Source organism: Podarcis filfolensis (assembly GCF_964270895.1).
Source record: "Podarcis filfolensis genome assembly, chromosome: 5".
NCBI classification, from domain to species: Eukaryota; Metazoa; Chordata; class Lepidosauria; order Squamata; family Lacertidae; genus Podarcis; species Podarcis filfolensis.
Genome location: NC_139608.1, coordinates 28,594,602 through 28,613,856, shown reverse-complemented (window position 1 = coordinate 28,613,856; position 19,255 = coordinate 28,594,602). Strand labels below are relative to the sequence as shown.

At 41.8% G+C, this 19,255-nt stretch overlaps 1 protein-coding gene across 7 annotated transcripts in view; it reads right to left on the bottom strand.

Moving 5' to 3' along the window:
• Positions 1–19,255, bottom strand: part of COL4A4 (collagen type IV alpha 4 chain) — a 70,665-nt gene that overhangs the window by 24,064 nt on the left and 27,346 nt on the right. For 5 of the 7 annotated variants that reach the window (XR_014548064.1, XM_083613676.1, XM_083613671.1 and 2 more), the window contains 16 exons: positions 19,008–19,088; positions 18,067–18,120; positions 16,614–16,673; positions 12,450–12,494; positions 11,990–12,043; positions 11,717–11,786; positions 11,511–11,615; positions 8,974–9,138; positions 6,504–6,600; positions 6,186–6,345; positions 5,268–5,340; positions 4,229–4,335; positions 3,586–3,769; positions 3,422–3,490; positions 2,421–2,528; positions 508–726 (listed from right to left, as the gene is read on the bottom strand). Coding sequence is in view for 6 of the 7 variants with exons in the window: in XM_083613676.1 (XP_083469802.1) it covers positions 508–726; positions 2,421–2,528; positions 3,422–3,490; positions 3,586–3,769; positions 4,229–4,335; positions 5,268–5,340; positions 6,186–6,345; positions 6,504–6,600; positions 8,974–9,138; positions 11,511–11,615; positions 11,717–11,786; positions 11,990–12,043; positions 12,450–12,494; positions 16,614–16,673; positions 18,067–18,120; positions 19,008–19,088 (1,651 nt within the window). In the remaining variant the exon portion in view is untranslated. Of the gene's footprint in view, positions 1–507; positions 727–2,420; positions 2,529–3,421; positions 3,491–3,585; positions 3,770–4,228; positions 4,336–5,267; positions 5,341–6,185; positions 6,350–6,503; positions 6,601–8,973; positions 9,139–11,510; positions 11,616–11,716; positions 11,787–11,989; positions 12,044–12,449; positions 12,495–16,613; positions 16,674–18,066; positions 18,121–19,007; positions 19,089–19,255 lie in introns of all 7 variants that reach the window. The other 2 variants (XM_083613674.1, XM_083613672.1) reach the window with 1 other exon arrangement.

Here is a 19,255-nt window from a genome sequence, read left to right as displayed (position 1 = left end):
ACCCCCTCCCAACACATTTTAAAAAGGCATTGGATGTTAATCAGCTAAAGGACTGGTTAAAGAGGAACTTTTTTTGCCTAGCATCTAAAGGTCTTATAATGGAGGTGCCTGGCGAACCTCCCTCAGGAGAGCATTCCACAAATGGGGAGCCACCACAGAAAAGGTCCGATCTTCTGATGGCACCCTCTAAACCTCTTGTGGAGGGAACATGAAGAAGGGCATCAGAATATGATATCAGGGTCTGGGTAGGTTCATATAGAAAGAGGCAGTCCTTGAGATATTGCGGTTCTGAACCAATTAAGGCTATGTAAGTCAAAACCAGCACTTTAATTTGGGCACGGAAACTAATCGGTAGCTGGTGCAGTTGGATCAGGCATTATTTATTGAGCTATTTATATTTTTCTCCTCCAGAAATATATTTTTGGGGAGAAGTAGTATATAGTCAGCCAATTATCAGTAACAAATCCCCAAAAAATAAGATAAATCATGCACAAATATGCATCATACCTTGAAGGCCAGCAAAACCTGGTTCACCTCTTAAGCCTTGCAGGCCTCGTAAACCGGGAAGACCTCTGTTGCCTGGAATTCCTGGAGGACCATAACTGTTGTCACCTAAAATGCCTTTTGGACCTTCAAGACCAGGAGGACCTGGCAACCCTGGAGCTCCATCCAGCCTTGGACCACTTTCACCTTGTGCACCTTGATCACCAGTCTCACCCCTGAAACCTAGAGAATAAATGAAATCTAGATGGCATAGGATCATTTGCTTAACTTGTTTAATTTCAACTTGTAATGATATCATTTGTGAAATAAGAATGTAAAGAGAGCTTTCCTAGATCCATATATTATTATTATTATTATTATTATTATTATTATTATTATTATTATTAATACCCCTGCCCATCTGGCTGAGTTTCCCCAGCCACTCTGGGCAGCTGCCAATCGAGTGTTAAAAACAATACAGCATTAAATACTAAAAACTTACCTAAACGGGGCTGCCTTCAGATGCCTTTTTAAAATAGGACAGCTGCTTATTTCCTTGACATCTGATGGGAGGGCGTTCCACAGGGCGGGCGCCACTACCGAGAAGGCCCTCTGTCTGGTTCCCTGTAACCTTACTTCTCACAATGAGGGAACCAGCAGCTTGTTTCCCACAGTGGCCAATCAGACACTTATGGGAAGGTCATAATGAGGCATGAAGACAGTAGCTCCTCCTCATTGCTTGCACCCGGGAACTGATATCAGTGGCATACTGTCTGTGAATGTATGACCTGGAGTCAGGCAGTTAGGTTGTGCATTCATAGCAGTGCCCAGAGGAGGAATGACCACTGGGAAGAGTATCGAAAGAAGAAATGCCATGGGGCATGGTCTTCATCTGCCCCAGTGCAACAAAACATGTCTTTCCCGTATCAGTATCTACAGCCACAGCAGATGCTGCAACCTTCCAACAGTTTGACTTCACCACCAAAGGCACACTCCTCCATTGTCCACCAAGACAGATGGATGCCAACTCAACCACCTGTGAACCTGGAGATTGAATTTATCCATCATGGCTGTTCGATCTGTCCTCTGTGTGTTCACCTTATCCCTGTGAATTCATTCTTAAGTATTACAAACACTCAAAGCAATTTAACTGAGAGAAAGTGGAGATTGTCAGTTTTTGGGATAACATTAATCCAGGGATATCTGATCTTACCATCCCAGACCATTTGCTGTGCTGGAGCTGATGGGAGTTGTGATCCAATGGCATATTGCAGAGGTGGGTACTACATTTGCTACCCTGGATTAATCGACCTCTTTATTTAGTGGAAGTTTCTAACCTGATGAGATATTTTAGGCTATAGCAGTCTGGGACCTGAATCACTACTGGGAAATGTGTCTCAAACCAGCTCTTCAGAGGTTTAAGATCTGCTTCCTGACTGGTTTCAACAAACATAAGAAGAGCCTTGCTGAATTATTCCAAAGACCCATCTAATTTAGCATCCTGTCCTCACAGTGTCCAACCAGACGCCCACCAGAACCCCACATATGGGACCTGAATCTCTCTTTCCAGCTTGTTATCAGCAGCTGGTATTCAGAAACATACTGCCTCAAACAGTGGAGGTAGAACATAGCCATCATGGGTAGTAGCCACCAATAGTTCTCCATGAATTTATTTATTCCTCCTTAAAGTCATTCAGGTTGGTGGCCATCACTACATCTTGTGGGAAACAAGATCTAATGGGAGCCAAGCACTGGAGAAAAAGCATGTGTGCTCCAATTCTTTTCTAAAACTGACTTTATTTAAATGACCTGACAACATTCAGGTACTTCTGTTGCACAATAAGCATGAGGCTCAGAAGAAGAAAATAGAATATATATTAAAATCACTCTATACCCATACTCAACAAATGAATACACCCTGCCCTTCTTTCACTTACCTTCTGGACCAGGATTGCCTGGTATTCCTGGTCTGCCCTGTTGGCCTTTGAAGCCATCAAAACCATTGGGACCAGCTCGCCCAGGCTGCCCTCTCAATCCTTTCGGACCTGAATAGACAGATTGTGCACAGCTTAGTTCAATGCTTTCAAACCTTCTGTGGAACAAACCTAGCTAGATCCATTTTATAAATATAGGGGTTGAATTTTAAAAACATTTCAGGCAAGATCAATGCATTCTTATGACTGATAGGTTTCATGTTCACGCTATCTCATCATGCATACACATACCTTGTCTGGCAATGTGTATTTTCTGCCATTCAAGTCTCCATTAAAAAAAGACACCAGTCTGAGCAACTCTAATTCAACATTAAATAATAATTAATATTAAGTGATAACATTAAGAGATAGGAAGTTCCAAGCAATTCAACTGGCAGGATGAAGAGTTATCCTATAGCAATTGCAATGGAAAGTCAGTAAGTTCTCCATGTTTTCTGACTATCCAGGAGCTGGCCAAAGACAATAATACTTGTAAAGAACTACGACTTAGTCCATTTCCTTGGCTTTTACCAAACAAATGAAATATGGAGACATGACCCCTTATTTCTTTTAATCATAGTTGTGCTCCAAAACCCATGGCAAAATGCTTCTGAGACTCATATTAGAGATTTCCCTTGCTGTACCACCCGGAGAGTATCTAAATGATATAACCATATAAGAGGAGCATACCAAACTTTATTTTTCCACCAAGTTCACCACCAACTGAAAAACAAAAGGTGTTTTTTGCATAGGGTATTAGGGAGGTTGTAGCCCTGCTTTTAATTTTTAGCTATCATTTATGATAACCTCCCATTTGTGTTTCTTTTCCAATCTTGAGAATTCTTACCCTACACCTCATTACTATAAGTTTTAAATTACAGAAGTCTGTTTAATTCTGAATAACCTGAAGACATTAACAGCTTCCGTGGAAAGAATAGCACCTTATTTCACTTTTGTAGTCATACCTGATATACCTTTAAAACCAGGTGCACCTGGATTCCCAGGGTATGCTGCTGTGTAAGGAAGAGTTGCACCTAGAAGAAAAGCAACCATCAATTGGTTTGACCCAACCTCTCAAACAACTGAACCAACAGAGTATTCTCTTTTCAGTGTAAAATACATACATTACCTTTTTCACCTTTTGGGCCAGGTGGTCCTCTAATACCCAGGCTTCCTGGACTTCCAGGCAGACCCCGGACACCTTGAGGACCCTGAATTCCAAAACCTGTTGGTCCTATTGGCCCTTTTGAGCCAGGAAGTCCAGGGGAACCAGGAAATCCCTTATCACCTGGCAAAGCTCTTCCATCAAGCCCCTGTAAACAATGAATACAAATGCACAATTAATATATTTGAACTCACTTCCAGCTGATCCCCTTAAATTCACCAGGTTTTCCAAAAGGGCCTTGAGATGCACTTGTTCACATCAGCTTACTCGTGAGTAATGTTTCCTTTTGAATGATGGACTTGTTAAATCAATGTTTTATTTCTGGGCTGGGCATGTCCTTATTGTTGGTTTTATTCGTGTTGTATCTCTATTGGAGGCTTTGCACTAGAACCCCATAATCTAACAACCACATCCAGGTGCAAAAGGCATACTGTTAGAATTAAAGAACAGGGTGCCACTGAGCATGTTCTGAGCTTAGGAGCTGGCTTTGATTATAAGAAGTGCACAGAACTCTCAGCCCTTTCACACAGAGAGACAACTCCTGGTTAGTTTACTTCCTCATTGTTACAATGAAGGGGAAAACAACTGTCAAAACAATCAGGTATACCTTAAAGCCCTTTTCACCAGGTAGTCCTAGTTCTCCATTCCTGCCAGCAATACCATTTCTTCCAGGAAATCCAGGCTCCCCCTGAAGACCTCTTTGTCCTTTTATCCCTTTAAATTGTGGAAATATTACAGTCAGTATGCAATATATATATATATGTATGTATGCTGCCTGAATGTTTTAGGAAATGCCCCCAAACTGCTAGAAAACTGGGCAAACCAATAGGAAAGCAGCTTTACAAAAAGTTACAGGACACTATTTTGCATTTGGATAAAATGCATCTTTTTTTACTAATTAGTGTTCAGAATATTAAAAGTTCTGTCTTAAAACAATGAATGCCAAGATTAAGTTTTGGTATTTATACAGGATTTTATGCAGAAGGAATCAGAGAGGAGAAAAAAAGTAGCTTCTCCATTAATTATATTAGGTCAGAAACCTTCTCCTTCTCTTCTGTGGAATGCATTAGCCAAAGAAATTACTGAGGTGTCTATGATGAATGTGTGCAAATTCAGTCTTTTTTATTTTAAAGAACAACCCTAAAAATCTTGCAATAAGATGAATAAGTGGATGAATGTGAACATTTCAAATGAAAAGTGGTTCATAGTGAATTAGGATGAGCAGAAAAACAGAAAGATGGTGCTAATGGAGATGCTTGACAAAACTTAAACAAGAATCTTAGGACAGTTGGTACCACTTTAACTAGGTAGTGCATTTTTTACAATGACATAAAAAGCAGAGTGCTGATCAGTGGAGGGACATGGAATAAGGAACAGACTGCACTAAGCTCCTTGCATTTGATAGATCACAAAAATGAGGAAGTGGAAGACATACTCTAATTATGGCACTTACAGACTATAACTTTGGAGAAAGAACTTCAGACAGATGGCTACTATTTATTACTCCCATGGCAATTCGTTGGCTCTTTTGTGCGAAGCTTCTGCACCACAAACACCACGCAATACAAAATTTGGATATACCATTGGAAGCAGTCCCCAAGTTTAAAGAAAAAACATCTCATGGGTTTAGTACGTTGTATAGTTACCTTTTATTCTTATTCTAGCTGGGTCACCCTTATCACCTTTTTCACCAGTCAACCCAAATGGACCTGGTATTCCCTTACAAGTGTTAAAATAAAAAAAAAAGTTATAGTCAATTGAAATAATAGCTGAGATCTGACAGCAAGGAAACATCTATTAGATGAGCAACATGGGAGTGTGATGCTCTCTTTCTCCTCCCACAATCTGTGCTTTTTAAACCGACAACAAAGGTTATCTGGGTGCACTGGCGGACGAAGGTGGGGGTGGGGGGAGTGGTCCACCCTGGGTGCCATCCCAGGGGGTGCCATTGCAGCCACCCCCCCGGGATGTGCACCACTCACCGCACACCCCCGGGATACTTGCCAGCCACACCTCTGCCTGTTCGCCGCTCTGGGTGCTGGAACATGTCGCTCCGCCACTGTCCAGGTTACACCATGAGCTTTCCCCATCCTGCTCCCACAGGAGCCTTTCATCAAGATCTTTCCCAATGTTTTGCTCTCATGGCACACTGACAAGAACAGTAGAAGAATCCTGCTGGATCAGAGTATAGACCCATCTCGCCCAGTATCCTGTTTCCAACACTGACCAACCACCAGTTGCCTATGGAGAACTTGCAAGCAGGACCTGAGCACAATAGCCCACTGTTGCTGTTTCCCCCCCAGCGACCGCTATTATACACAGGCACCACAACTAGTAGTGCTTGAAGGTCTTATCCTCCATGAACCCCCCTTTAAAGCCATCTGCATTGATGGTCATCACCACAGTTTAAGTATGCGTTGTGTGATCCACCTGAACATTAGCATCAAAATGTGACAAAATAAAAGCCGAGTCCTCAGAAATAAGGAAAGAAATGAACAACATAAGGAAAGATCAATCTGCTCTGTGGATGCCAGAATATAAAATATTGCCTGTAAGTTACTCACGGGGGAACCTGGTGGCCCTACTGCACCAGGTAAGCCTGGATCACCTGTTCTTCCATATTTTCCAGGTACCCCTACTTCTCCTTTTCTTCCAGGGACACCTGGCGGACCTCGTATTCCAGGTGCACCACAAGGACCAGCACCACATAAGCAGCTACTTGCACTCCCTGTATAGGCACAAAGGAAGCAAGGCTTTGGACCAGACAAATAATGCAAGTTCACAAAGCGATTATGACTTGTGTTTTTATCTCAAGGACAGTCATGGTTAAATTACATGTTTTGATTGAGATGAGGCATTTGCTCTGTGAGGGATGCAGGTACTTGCCTTTCTCTCCTTTTGCACCTCTTTCTCCAGGTGATCCCTTCTGGCCTTTAGCTCCTGGTGGCCCAGGAGACCCTCTCCCAGTACAAGCCACACCTTGAAATTTTACAAAAGATATATTTTATTGCTTTAATTGGTTATATTTGCCTCCGTTCTTTAAAAAATAAAAATAAACAGCCTGGCCTCGTTCTTAGAGCTGACATGTTAGACAGCTACAGGACCAGATGGTTACATCAGCAGAAGCCTGTTTGACTGCCAATGTGATGCCCACTTCCTACTTAATAGGATATATATGTTCAACCATCCATCCTTTTCTCCATTTCTCCTGAAGTTTGGAACACTAAATAATAATAATAATAATAATAATAATAATAATAATAATAATAATAATAATAATAATAATATTTATTATTATTATTATTATTCTCCTCCTCACACAATTCTACATTATATAGTACATAATCATGTTACTGTTTTCAAACAATTGTTGCTGAAACTGTAGAACTAACTTGCTACGCAGAGCTAAAAAGGTAAAGGTAAAGGGACCCCTCACCATTAGGTACAGTCGTGGCCGACTCTGGGGTTGCGGCGCACATCTCGCTTTATTGGCCGAGGGAGCCAGCATACAGCTTCCGGGTCATGTGGCCAGCATGGCTAAGCCACTTCTGGCGAACCAGAGCAGCGCACGGAAACGCTTTTTACTTTCCCGCTGGAGCGGTACTTTATCTACTTGCACTTTGAGGTGCTTTTGAACTGCTAGGTTGGCAGGAGCAGGGACCGAGCAATGGGAGCTCACCCTGTTGCGGGGATTCAAACCGCCAACCTTCTGATCGGCAAGTCTTAGGTTTAACCCACAGTGCCACCCGCTGAAACTGTAGAACTAACTTGCTACGCAGAGCTAGAGTTCTGCAATACAGAAGTGAGTGGAGTAAATAAAGATTCCTTTAGACATATTCCCCCCTCACACACACATTCCATATGCAGTTGATAGATCACTGGGCAACATACAAAAATATTATTCCCACAATCCACCTTCAGAGTTCACTTCTTCAAAGTAGGAGGTTATTATTTCTAATAAAGAAGCAGCAAGAAGGAGGAGGGTATTTAGCCCTTCTTTCCACCTGTCTCTTTTCTCCCTCAGCTTCCCCTCAGATGCTTTCTCCTCGGCTGAGGCTCTGTTGCAGTGCAACCAATGGGAGGGGGGGAGGCCCATACTGGAAGGGGAAAGCAGTAATGTGCCTTCCTCTTAAAGCTTCTTCCAGAGGTGACTCGTGAGGGTAGGAGTCAGAGGCTGCAAAGTCTTCCTGGCAGCAGCACTGTGGTCACCAAGATGGTGTGAGGGAGGGACTTTGGGGGAGTTCTGGCCCAGCAGTGGCCTTGCAGGTGCACACATATTAGCTGGGCTACCACTACCAACCTGAAACAACCCTGATCTCACTGCCACCTGTACACCACCATCCTGATGAGTGCAGCACTGTTACCATTGCCTCTGCCCCTCCTCATAAGCCTCCTTCCTTGCTGGTGTTTGTGCTTTCCTGGTATTACTCCACCTTGGATAAATGGAAGCCAGATTTTGAAGACAAATAGTGAAGGCAATAAGCCTGGTTCGCCCATATCTGGAATGATTACTGTTATTAGTGCTTGGTAAATCACTATTGCTGAATATTAGGGGTAGGAAACCAGTTTGGTCCACAAGGCCATTTCTCCCAAACCCCACCCACTTGTCAATCCCCTGCCAATTACATGCCTGTCATTCGTGATGCTAAGCTGATTATCGGACGGAGAACAAGGCTCAATTCTGTACAAGTTTGTTCCCAGGACTGAGCAGAACTGAACTTAAATGCAAGGTTTTTTCTCTCTCCTCTCCCCTTCAAATGATGGGGAGGAAGAGAAAGAACGCTCTGCAAACCCTATGATCAGTGCTTCCCAAAGTGCCAACCACAGGGCTGGCAATGCCTCTTGCACTGCAGTTTCCAAGCACCGAACAATCATCTGGTTGTTGGGGACTTGGGAACCCTGTGCAAGGGATTACATAACTGGCAATGGTTGTCATGCCCACCTGTCAAAGTTGGTCCACCCCTGCTATAAAGAAATGAGTGGAATTATAGTCAATAATAATATTACACACACACACATATACATATACACACAGTGGTACCTCGGTTTACAAACTTACAAACTGTTCCGGAAGTCCGTTCTTAAACCGAAACGGTTCTTAAACCAAGGCGCGCTTTCCCTAATGAGGCCTCCCGCCGCCGTGCCCTTCCACCATTTGGATTCCATTCTTAGACCGGGGTAAAGTTCGCAAACCAGGACATTACTTCCGGTTTTGTGGAGCTCGTGAACCGAATCGTTTGTAAACAGGGCCATTCTTAAACCGAGGTACCAGTGTGTGTGTGTGTGTGTGTGTGTGTAATCTTCAAGTGTAAATATTTTTGTTCAATGTTCAGAGTATTTTGCTCATCTTACCAGGTGGTCCAGGCAAGCCCTGCTTTCCTGGTGTTCCTGGAAAACCCGGCAACCCTGGAGAGCCAGGCCTTCCTAGTGCCGTGTCAGCTATAGCAGGGAGACCAGGGTCACCTCGAAAGCCCTGAGGCCCTTGTACGCCCAATATACCTTTGGGACCAGGGATACCTATGGAGGAGGAGAAGAAAAGAACAAGTCATGGAGTCTTGTAAAAGTCATAGAGAAGCCATCTTTGGGAGAAGCTGCATTTGGGGTGTGGCATTCTAAAACTCAAATTATTTGAGCTACACCTCACTGAATATTCTAGAACAGGGATGGGAAACCTGTGGAGCCTCCAGATATTGTTAGATTCCAACTCGCATCAACCCCAACCAGTGTGGTCAATGGCAAAGGTTGATGTGAGTTGTGGCCAAGCAACATTTGAAGGCCCAGTTATCCAGGATAATGGATTCCTTATGTTTTAAACTAATATTTCCTTCTGATAGTCTGGCATGGCTTGAAAGGGAAGCTCAATTGATCTCTAAATTCCTGTTCAAGTGATTTCCGCAACCGTAGCAATTATCTTCAAACTATTTGTTCTAAAGCACACAAGAAAACTGAGCTGCAAATCATAGGTTTTGGCGTTTCATTCTTTTCTTTTTCTTAACAGTTGTAAAACAGCACAAAACATGCTCTGGAAACAATAGGTTGGCATTGCATCTCGGAGTATTTCTTGTCCTAGGAATTCTGGGTTGACCTTAAGTTCCCATTGAAAGCAATGGCCCTCAAGTTAAGACATGGCAGTTTTGTCCCACTGATTTAACAAGAAACCAAAGGCCCACCTAGTCCTGGGTTCTGTTCCCACAGCTGCCTATCAGATTTCTACTGGAAGACTACAAGCAGAATATGAGTGCAATTGCACTCTGCTGTTCATGTTCTCTAGCAACTAGTATTCAGAGGCAGCATGCAACTCACCAGGGTTTCAGTTAGCAAGCCTCTGTCAGCTGTACTTTGAAACGCCAAGAATTGAACCTGGGACTTTCTGAATTAAAGACAAATGTTCTACCACTGAACTTTAATTCAAAGCAGTGAATTCCCAGGTAAATGTGTGCCGGATGCAATCCTACAAACACTTACCTGGAAGTAAGCCCCACTGAACAAAATGGAATGTATTTTTGACTGGATTTGCATAGGATTTCACTGGGAACGGAAAAAAGGCTCATTTCCCATTTACTGCCTGCCTAACTTCAGCAAGCAAAGGAACCGAAATAAAAGTATTGCCCGATGGTCTTAAAGCATTGGCAGGTTCAGCATATGTGAACAAAGTGTTAAGTCCTCTTATTAGTAGCGTTTGTATCCATAGTTATCATAAAAGCAGAGAGAGGTTCGTATTCTTTATGTCCCCATGTTCAAAGCTAGCTGCAAACTATAAATTCAGTAGGCAGCTTAAAGATAAATGTAGTGGAAGAGTATAATCTTTAACAGTTCTATCAATTCATCAGTCACATGGAGTTCTCCTTTCAGTAACTGTTTTATTTAGAAAAAGTGGAGAAAAACAGAAGCTTCAATCTGTCTAAAGATGGCCTCTAAACACTGCCCCCCCAATGGACTGAGGAAAGCCTTTTGTTTGAAAGATCATGCTCCAAATTGTTGAGGTGATTCTTTTGATCAACATACCTACATCTACTATACAGCATTATAAATTACACTACATATTTTGGAAAGTTGTTTGTTTGTTTACTTGGCATCCAGGCACCTCTTAAGATGCCATCACCAAATCTGGCATGATTGTTCCTGAAATTGAGATTTTTGTCTATATTTGGAAACTGTTTTGAATCAAAATGGCCATTCCAAATTGCACTGATTAGGACACCTCTGAAGACGTCATCACAGATTTTTGCAGGATGGCTCCTAAGATCAAGGAGCAGGTTTTTGTCTAAGATTGGGTGCCAGGATTGGGTCTTTCAAAAGGGAACTGTTTTTAACCAAATTTTGGCAGGATTGTATATTATAGTTTACCCAACAGTGTTAGAATGATTAAGAAACTAAAAAAAAAAAAGAAAACCAATTTAAATATCTTATTATGTTTTCGTTTCTTAGAATTCCTGAGCAGCACTGGTGTTGTCTAACATGGACCACTTGGTGGTATTACCACCTGGAATAACTACACAAACCTGAGGATGCACAGTGGAGAGCAATTTGCCACACCTTTGTTCAATTCCTAGCCCACCCCTCCTTTTTCCAACAATCTTATTAAGGCAATGAAATCCTTATAAAGGCTAAATGTTCAACCTGAGCGAATACCTTGAACAATCAAGATGCTTTAACACATTTGCTGCTCATATGATTACTTAAAACCTGCCAACTCACTACATCTAAAAAAAATCACAAAAAATTCTGTATAAACTCTTACTATAATGCTTAGAAATGCACAGACATAACTATGAAAAGGCTGCTACAGATGATTTTTATCCTGGGATGTGTCAGCATAACCTTTATGGAAAGAAGTGAAAGCTGGTGATAGAACTTTCTTTTACCCTAAACATAAAAAGGTTTCTTACTGGCTCCATCTTCCCCTTGCCTGCCAAAAGCACCAGGAGGGCCCATCAACCCATCTGCCCCCACATTTCCAGGAGGTCCAGGGTCTCCAGGGTCTCCTTGAAGACCTGTAGGAGATCATTGGAAAATGTGGTGTTGTTGTTAACATAATTGTATGTTACCATGAATTGTATTAAATGTGCATTGAATTGTTTAATATTAGGTAAACCTTTTATTCCAGGGCGTGGTATTCCTCGAGGTCCTGGTGGACCTGGCAGCCCACTGTCTCCTGGGTCCCCCTGTAAGAATTTTCAGGTTTATTGCAATGTAACAACATTGTACCTATAGAAGCCCAAGGGAAACAATTAACTGTGATAGTGAAAGGTAATGGAATGAATTAAAATAACCCCTCTGCTCTGCTACAGAACGGTATAAATTCCATGTAAGCTTGATACAGTATAAACACAGATATATAAAGAACCTTCTGCATTTGAGACCTGACCTTAATTCCTGGAAGCCCATCCTCTCCAGGAAATCCAGCCATTCCAGTTTCACCCTGAAATAAACAATATTTGTTTGTCCCTTAAGAACACTTATCGTGCAAATAGGTTACACTGTAATTAATGGGACTTAATGGGGATAACTGTGTAAGACATTATCCCAAATTGGTTAATCTGTGACAATTCATGCACTTCAAGTTAAGTTTCGTTGACAAGGTTTGCTAGCTCAGAGCCAAACGACCACCATTAAGCAGACTCTCAAAAACAGGTCTGAAATTGTGGGGGTTTAGCAGGTAAAATAAATTCCAAACATTTAAAAAATGTTTTTAAAATACACCAGCGCTGATTTATCTTACAAAATAAGGGAAGGTGTGTGTGCTATGGATATGGACGCTATAATTAGGTTTATTTTATTAGTAAATTATAGACATTGTTTATGTTTTATTTATAAATATATGCTACCTTGCTTCCTGGAATTCCTGATGATCCATAAGAACCTGGACTCCCCTATGGAAAAGGACAGAGACAAAAAGTTATAATATGAGGTATTTTTAACACCCTGATTATGATGAACACATTGGGTTAGACCAAGGGTAGCCAATGTGGTGCCCTCCAGATATTATGAACTACAACTCCCATCATCCCTGACCATTAGCCACCTTGACTGAGGCTGATGGGAGTTGTGGCCCACAACAGCTGGAGGGCCCCATGTTGGTTACCCCAGAGTTATAAATCCCTGTTGTATTTGCATAAGACGCCTTTATCCAACTTTGGGCCAATTCTCCCCTCCCATAGTGATCCCCCCATTCTCCATCCCACAACATTTTGGGAGGTTGCAGTGGGGAAGAGTTGATGGGAAAATTCATTTCCACATGTTTTCTTCCACTAACAGTTCTCAGAACCCAACTCATTGGAAATAAATTCTATTGAACTCAGTATGCTGTATCTCAACATATTGGCCCTACTTCAGCAAAAGTTAATTGTATAAATACCTTGCAATGTTGCCTAGGCCATATCTGGCCATTCTCCCTCTCTCTCTCTCTCTAGTACACGTACACACACACACACACACACACACACACCACTCTGTGAGGTTCAGAGCGAGATGAGCTAATAGGCCCTACCCAGTCCATCATGACCAGTGATGCCAACTTGAATAAAATATTGGGAAGGCCCAGGTAAGCCCCACCCTGCATAATTGATCACATGATGTGGTGCATGCACACCATTTGAATGGCAATGCCCATCAACTTGGGGGGGCATAAATTTTTTTATTGGGGGGTGAAGGGTCATCAGCCCCTAGGAGTTGGCTCCTATGATCATGACCCCATCACAGCCTTTATTGTCTACTGGCAAGGGAAACCTCTGTAGCAGGGAGCTCCCTCTACTTTTGGAGGCTTCCAAGGAATCTAGAACTGTGGAAGATTACAGTTCTAGACCATGCTAATGGTAATCACCTGGAGGGGATGCCCAGATAGGGCTGTAATTAGAAGCAATATGAGAAACTAAATTAAACTTTTTTTTACTTCAAATATCTTCTTTTTATAGATCTTGCCCAAGATGTCTAATGGCAGAAAAACATGTTAATGATAAATGGAACAATCTGCATCCAGTTAAAGACTTCATTAGATCATTTACAATAAAACAGAAATTAAACATTCACATGCCAAACTCAATCATTCAAAACGAAAGACAGTACTCCGAAAGCACCCCCACAATCCTGAGCTATATACTGAAATGTTGTATCTTGTGCAGCCCTGTGACAAAACCTCTTGAGACTAAGATCAAAAAGCCAAACTCCCATTAATAAAAGGCTGCAGTTAATAATATAATACAAACAAAATGACTTTGAGGTTCAGAGTCTCCTTTATATATTCAGATTTAATTACTCCAGGATATGTGGTCTTAGTTTGTCAAAATCAGACATAAGCCACAGTCTAGTTCCATGTGCCTAGCGAAGTTCAAATGTGTGCTTCTTGAACAACGCGCACACACACACAGACTCCAAATAGCAAACAATGTTTAATGGTTTGATTTAAACATCAGGGCCATCTTGCTCAATGAAAAGAGTCCCACTAGATATGCATAGATCAGCTGGCATTCCTACAGTAGGTTTGCAATAACAATTCTTTATTTTTTATTTTTTTAAAATGATATTTATTAAGAATTTAGAGATTACAAAAAAGAGAAACAGAAACCAAACAGCAAAAAAAATAATAATTAACAACATATACCTTACAATATATAAAAATAGAAAAAAAGTAAAAATAGAAAGAAAAATACAGCAATAACAATAAAAAAGAAAAAGTAAAACACACATCCAATATTCCATCTCTTTGTCTTTCATTTACTTGTTTCATCAACCTCCTCACACCTCCCTTTTTGTATTCTAATTTAATTATTTGTTTCAGCAAATTCTTTCCATCTTTCTCAATTTTTATTGGATAATTTATCTTAACAGTCTAACCTATCAATTAACTCAGCAAATCCTTTTCATCTTTCAAAATATTCTGTCATTCAATTTACCTTAATTTATTTTAACCTTATCTTACGATAAAATACCTTAAATCCTAGAACTTAATACTTATTTATACATATCTCCTAATATCATTTCTACTAAAGCCAAATAATTTCATTCCACCATTTTTCCTAATTCCCAAAATAAATTTTACCCTAATTCCCAAAATAAATTTTTAAAGCTTTCTTCCAATCTTCATCCAACATCCCTTCTTCCTGGTCTCGGGTTATGTCAGGCCTTACTGTCCTTTCCATCTAGTCCATCAACCTGGTAACCTTATGTCCGAGGCTCTTAAGTCTTTTCCATGTCCCTTCTGCAGTTCTTCTTCTTGTTTATACCAGCACTTTGCCTTGTCTTTTGTCAGGCTCTTTCTTAATTTCTTTCCTTTCTCATTGAGGAGTAGGTCTCGGGGAAACTCCAACCCAAAAATATCTCCATCTCCCCTCAACAGATCAGCCCTTTCCCCACAGTCCCATTCCCCACAGTCAACCGGGTAGTCCAGAAAATATTTAAATGCATGTTTCAAAGTCCCTCCAAAATTAAGGATTCCCACAACTCCAGACCCCCCTGGCCCACTCCAAGTTCAATCTTCAAAAACAGCGGCTTATGCTCCTGCAGTGCCTCGGTTCTATCCATCTGTGTTACTTGAGGTTCAGCAGCAACCTCCTCCATTGTCTTCTGCATTTGCACTTGCCCTGTCAAAACAGGTTCCTGGGTTGGGTCCTGAGTGGTTTCTATATAAGTATTCACTGTTTGTCCAAAATTTTGAACTGCAACAGTCATCAGATTCATCTTCTCATGCATCTGCTCCAGCAAAGCGTTTGTCTTGCAAAAAGCAAGCACCAAAACTTCTTCTATATCCATTTTTGCTCAAGGTCAGAGTCTGGTCTCACGATCCTAATCTCCACAGCTGTGAAATCCCCAGATCGACTCCAGCAACAATTTAACAAGCTCCCTCTAGAGGGAACAATTTCCATTTGTATCCATCTTTTAAAGGCAAGTCCAACAAAAGAAAGTTACTTTCATTTTTCAAATTTTATTTCTTTTAAGTGCAAAAGGTAACTTTGGAATCAATTTGTTTCTCTTCTTTAACTATCTGTCAAAAAATATTCCATTCACAGTTGATGGGCTTCCCCAAAAGCTTCTGTCTCTGACACCCCGTTCCCAGGTTTGAGACGGTGGAAATTTATCTTTCTTTACTCTCTCTCCGTAGGCTTAAACAATCAAAAATTCCCCCTCTTTTCCCCTGCTTCCAAGAGGGGTTTTGATGGTTAAAAATGAAGGAAATTTAGGTCTTTATATACAACTCTCCAGACTTTGGCTTGCACAATTTTTGCTTCAGTCTATATACAAAAAGCGGAAGGCGGACTTCCTGTTTAGACCTTCCCGCTTCAATACCAAATTAAAGTGTTTCTTAATCCAATTTTCCGTTCTACTCACGGGTACTTGTTTAGAGTCCAATTGTCCACAGGAAAAAGTCAGCGCTCTCCGGCAACGGCTGTGCGGCTTCACTCCGTAAGAATAGCGGTCGATTCAAGACACAGCGCTGCTCACCCCACGTCGCTTCGGATCCCCGAAAAAGGGGTTTCCCTGCGAGTAGGGGAGGCGCTCCTGGTGTCAGCCGAATCCCACGTTCCCAGGCTTCCTCCGCCTGGGATTTTTAAGGGGTCTCCGCCTTCGCCACGGCGGCAAGATCTGATTTTCACGGAGCGGGTTCCTCTGAGTCAGAGGAATTCCGCCATTGCCGATGGCGCTAACCCAGAAGTCTGTGCAATAACAATTCTTTAAAAGCAACAAAAGCTTCAACAGAAGCTCCTCAAAACTGATACAGACTATAATAATAAAAATTAAATATTGCATTGGTAGTATGAAAGTTCTTGTATAGTTAAATTGCCTTTCTAGTATTTATAAGCCAGGAATAGCCAACATGGTGCCCCTCTGGGTGTTGATGAATTACAGTTTCAATTATCCCCAACCATTGTCTATGCTAGTTGGAGCTCATGGGAGCTTCTGTCCAGTAAACCTCTGGAAGGCATCACACTGGCAACCACTACTTAAAAGCCATGTATAAACGGTAACTATATTGGCTTATTCTGAAACTTCCTCACCCGCAATCCAGGAAAGCCAGGAATTCCCCTTTCACCCTTCTCTCCAATTCCAAGTGAACCCTGTTTTTATGCAAAACAAAAAACAGTCAAATTACTTCAAATAAGAAACACAAATTCTATTACACAGTTCACTTGTTTGGGGTTCACCTATATAGATCTGGGACTGGGGGTGTGTGTGGACCATGCTATGCAGGGCTTTTTTCCAGCAGGAACTCACCAGAACTCAGTTCTAGCACCTCTCAGGTGGACGCCATTGCCATTATAAGAGAGCAAGGAAGGTGTTCATGGTGAGTTCCGACACCTCTTTTTTGGAAGTTCTTCAGTTGCTGTATTCAGGGCAAGGGACAAATTTGCCCTTCAGGCTAACTGGGCTTATCTGAAGCTTTTGCCCATCTTATAGCAATTGTCACAACTTACTGGATTATAAGGCATTGGGTTGGATCCTTAATCTAAGCAAGCAGTGACCACTCCACGGTCTCAGGGTAGCCCCTTAACAGGAGCCTCGGGGAGGTGCTTCTTGTCCAGATGCCCAGCTCAGGGATTGATGGGCCATAGCACCTCAAATTGTGAACCTACAGGTTACCTGGATATGATACACATCATAGTGCAACCCTTAAACTTGGTAAAACCTGCCAATCATCAATCAGATGTTGGGCTGGTTGATTTCAGGATACACAACCAATACCGATGCCAAAACAGACTGACCTCTGTTCTCAATAAAGCTGTGATATGTTTAAACCCCAATGCTGCTGTCCTGTGTCTTATTGCAATTAATGTTCTACATGGTGCCCTCCCTGCCCATGGCTCCACTGGGCCTGCAAATAAACATCCAGTGAAGATAGTGGTGCAAAGAACAGCTCATCCAGAGTTCAACCAGCAATAGCTTCACAGCCTGGGAATGACAGGGACGGAGGACAAAACTGGACAAGATGCCATTCATCAGAAATTGCATGAGTGGTGTTTTGTCTAGTTTGGCCCTGCAGTCAGTTGCTGCATTCCAGCTCAGGAAAAAGGCCTGCAGGAAATACCATAGTGCAGTGGTAGAAAAACTGCTTTGCATAAAGGAAGTCCTAGGGCTAGGAAGTCTCCCCTGCCTGAAACCATGGAGAGCTATTGCCTGTCAGTGTACACCAGGTATCAGGAACCTTTGGCTCTCCAGATGTTGCTGAAATGCAATTCCCACCATTCCTTGGCCATGCTTGCTTGCAATGATGAAATTTGTAGTTCAGCAACATTGGGAAGAGCAAAGGTTTCCCACACCTGGTGCATACAATACTGAGCTAGGGTGGACCAATGATCTGGCTTGTTATAATATGTTCCAATAAACTGATAAAGAGGAAATCCACTGCTAGCTTGGAAAAAAAACCCAAACACTTCCAAGCATTTTTAGTAAGTTCTGGGATAAAATATCTATGAAATCAGTTCATGAATTTAAAAAAGTAATGTCACTTACTTTGCGGCCAGGCAGTCCTTTGGCACCCATAGTTCCAGGCATTCCTTTTACACCCTGAGTATTAAAACATTTAATTTAAAATACGTTGCTTATTATGATGATTTATTAAATTTGTATACCTCCCTATACCCCTAGATCTCAGGGTGGTTCACAACATAAAACCACAATATAAAAACCACAAAATTCATAATAAAAACAAAAACAGACAACCCAATAATTCCCCTTCCACAACACATATTATTTATTAAATTTGCTTATTGTGGCTCAGGGGTCGGGAACCTGTGGTCCTCCAGATGTTGCTGGACTCCCAGCTCCCATCAGCCCCAGTTCTGCACAGCCAGTGTTCAGAAACATCTTGGAGGACCACTTGATCACACCGCTTCTTTCCGCAACTTCATTAACTATGAGTTAAATCAGCCAAGGAAGCCCCATAATTCATACAGGCTTTTTTTACAATTGCAAATTAGCATGATGCTAGCAACAGCCTTGATAAAAGTGGGCATAGTATATGAACACCATTGCAGTGTGGCCAAGTGATATGCAGCATACCAGGACAAATTTGCTTTACAGTGGTACCTCTGGTTACGAACAGAATCCGTTCCGGAGGTCTGTTCATAACTGGAAACCACTCGTAACATAAGGCGCACTTTTGCTAATGGCGCCTCCTGCTGTGTGTGCGCCTCTGGCGCACGATTTCTGCTCACATCCTGGAGCAAAGTTCACAACCAGGAGCGGCAGAGATACCACTGTACTTCTTTTGCTCAGGATACTGCTGTGGTGCTTGCCTTTCTATAGTCTAACACAAATGTATCCACCTCTAGGATTAGGGTTTTAAGCTGTGACCCTAAGCATAAAAAATAGATTTCACTGAAATTTCCTGGGTACTTTATAAGAAGAAATGGATACATAACAATTGCAAAAGCACTGTATAATTTGCATACCTTTTCTCCCTTTAACAGTTGAGAATCAGGAGGTCCAACTAATAAAGGCTGCCCTGCAGATCCAGGAGGTCCAACATCACCCTAAAAATGCATTGAAATAGTAAGCAGGGTGAATAACATTGTGGAGTTAGTTGCAGAGGGCTCATTCTATATTTGAACAGCCTAGCACTGATCTGTGTTAACTGAGTTTCATGACACTGCTCTATCTACAGTGGTACCTTGGTTCTCAAACTTACCGTAATTTTCGC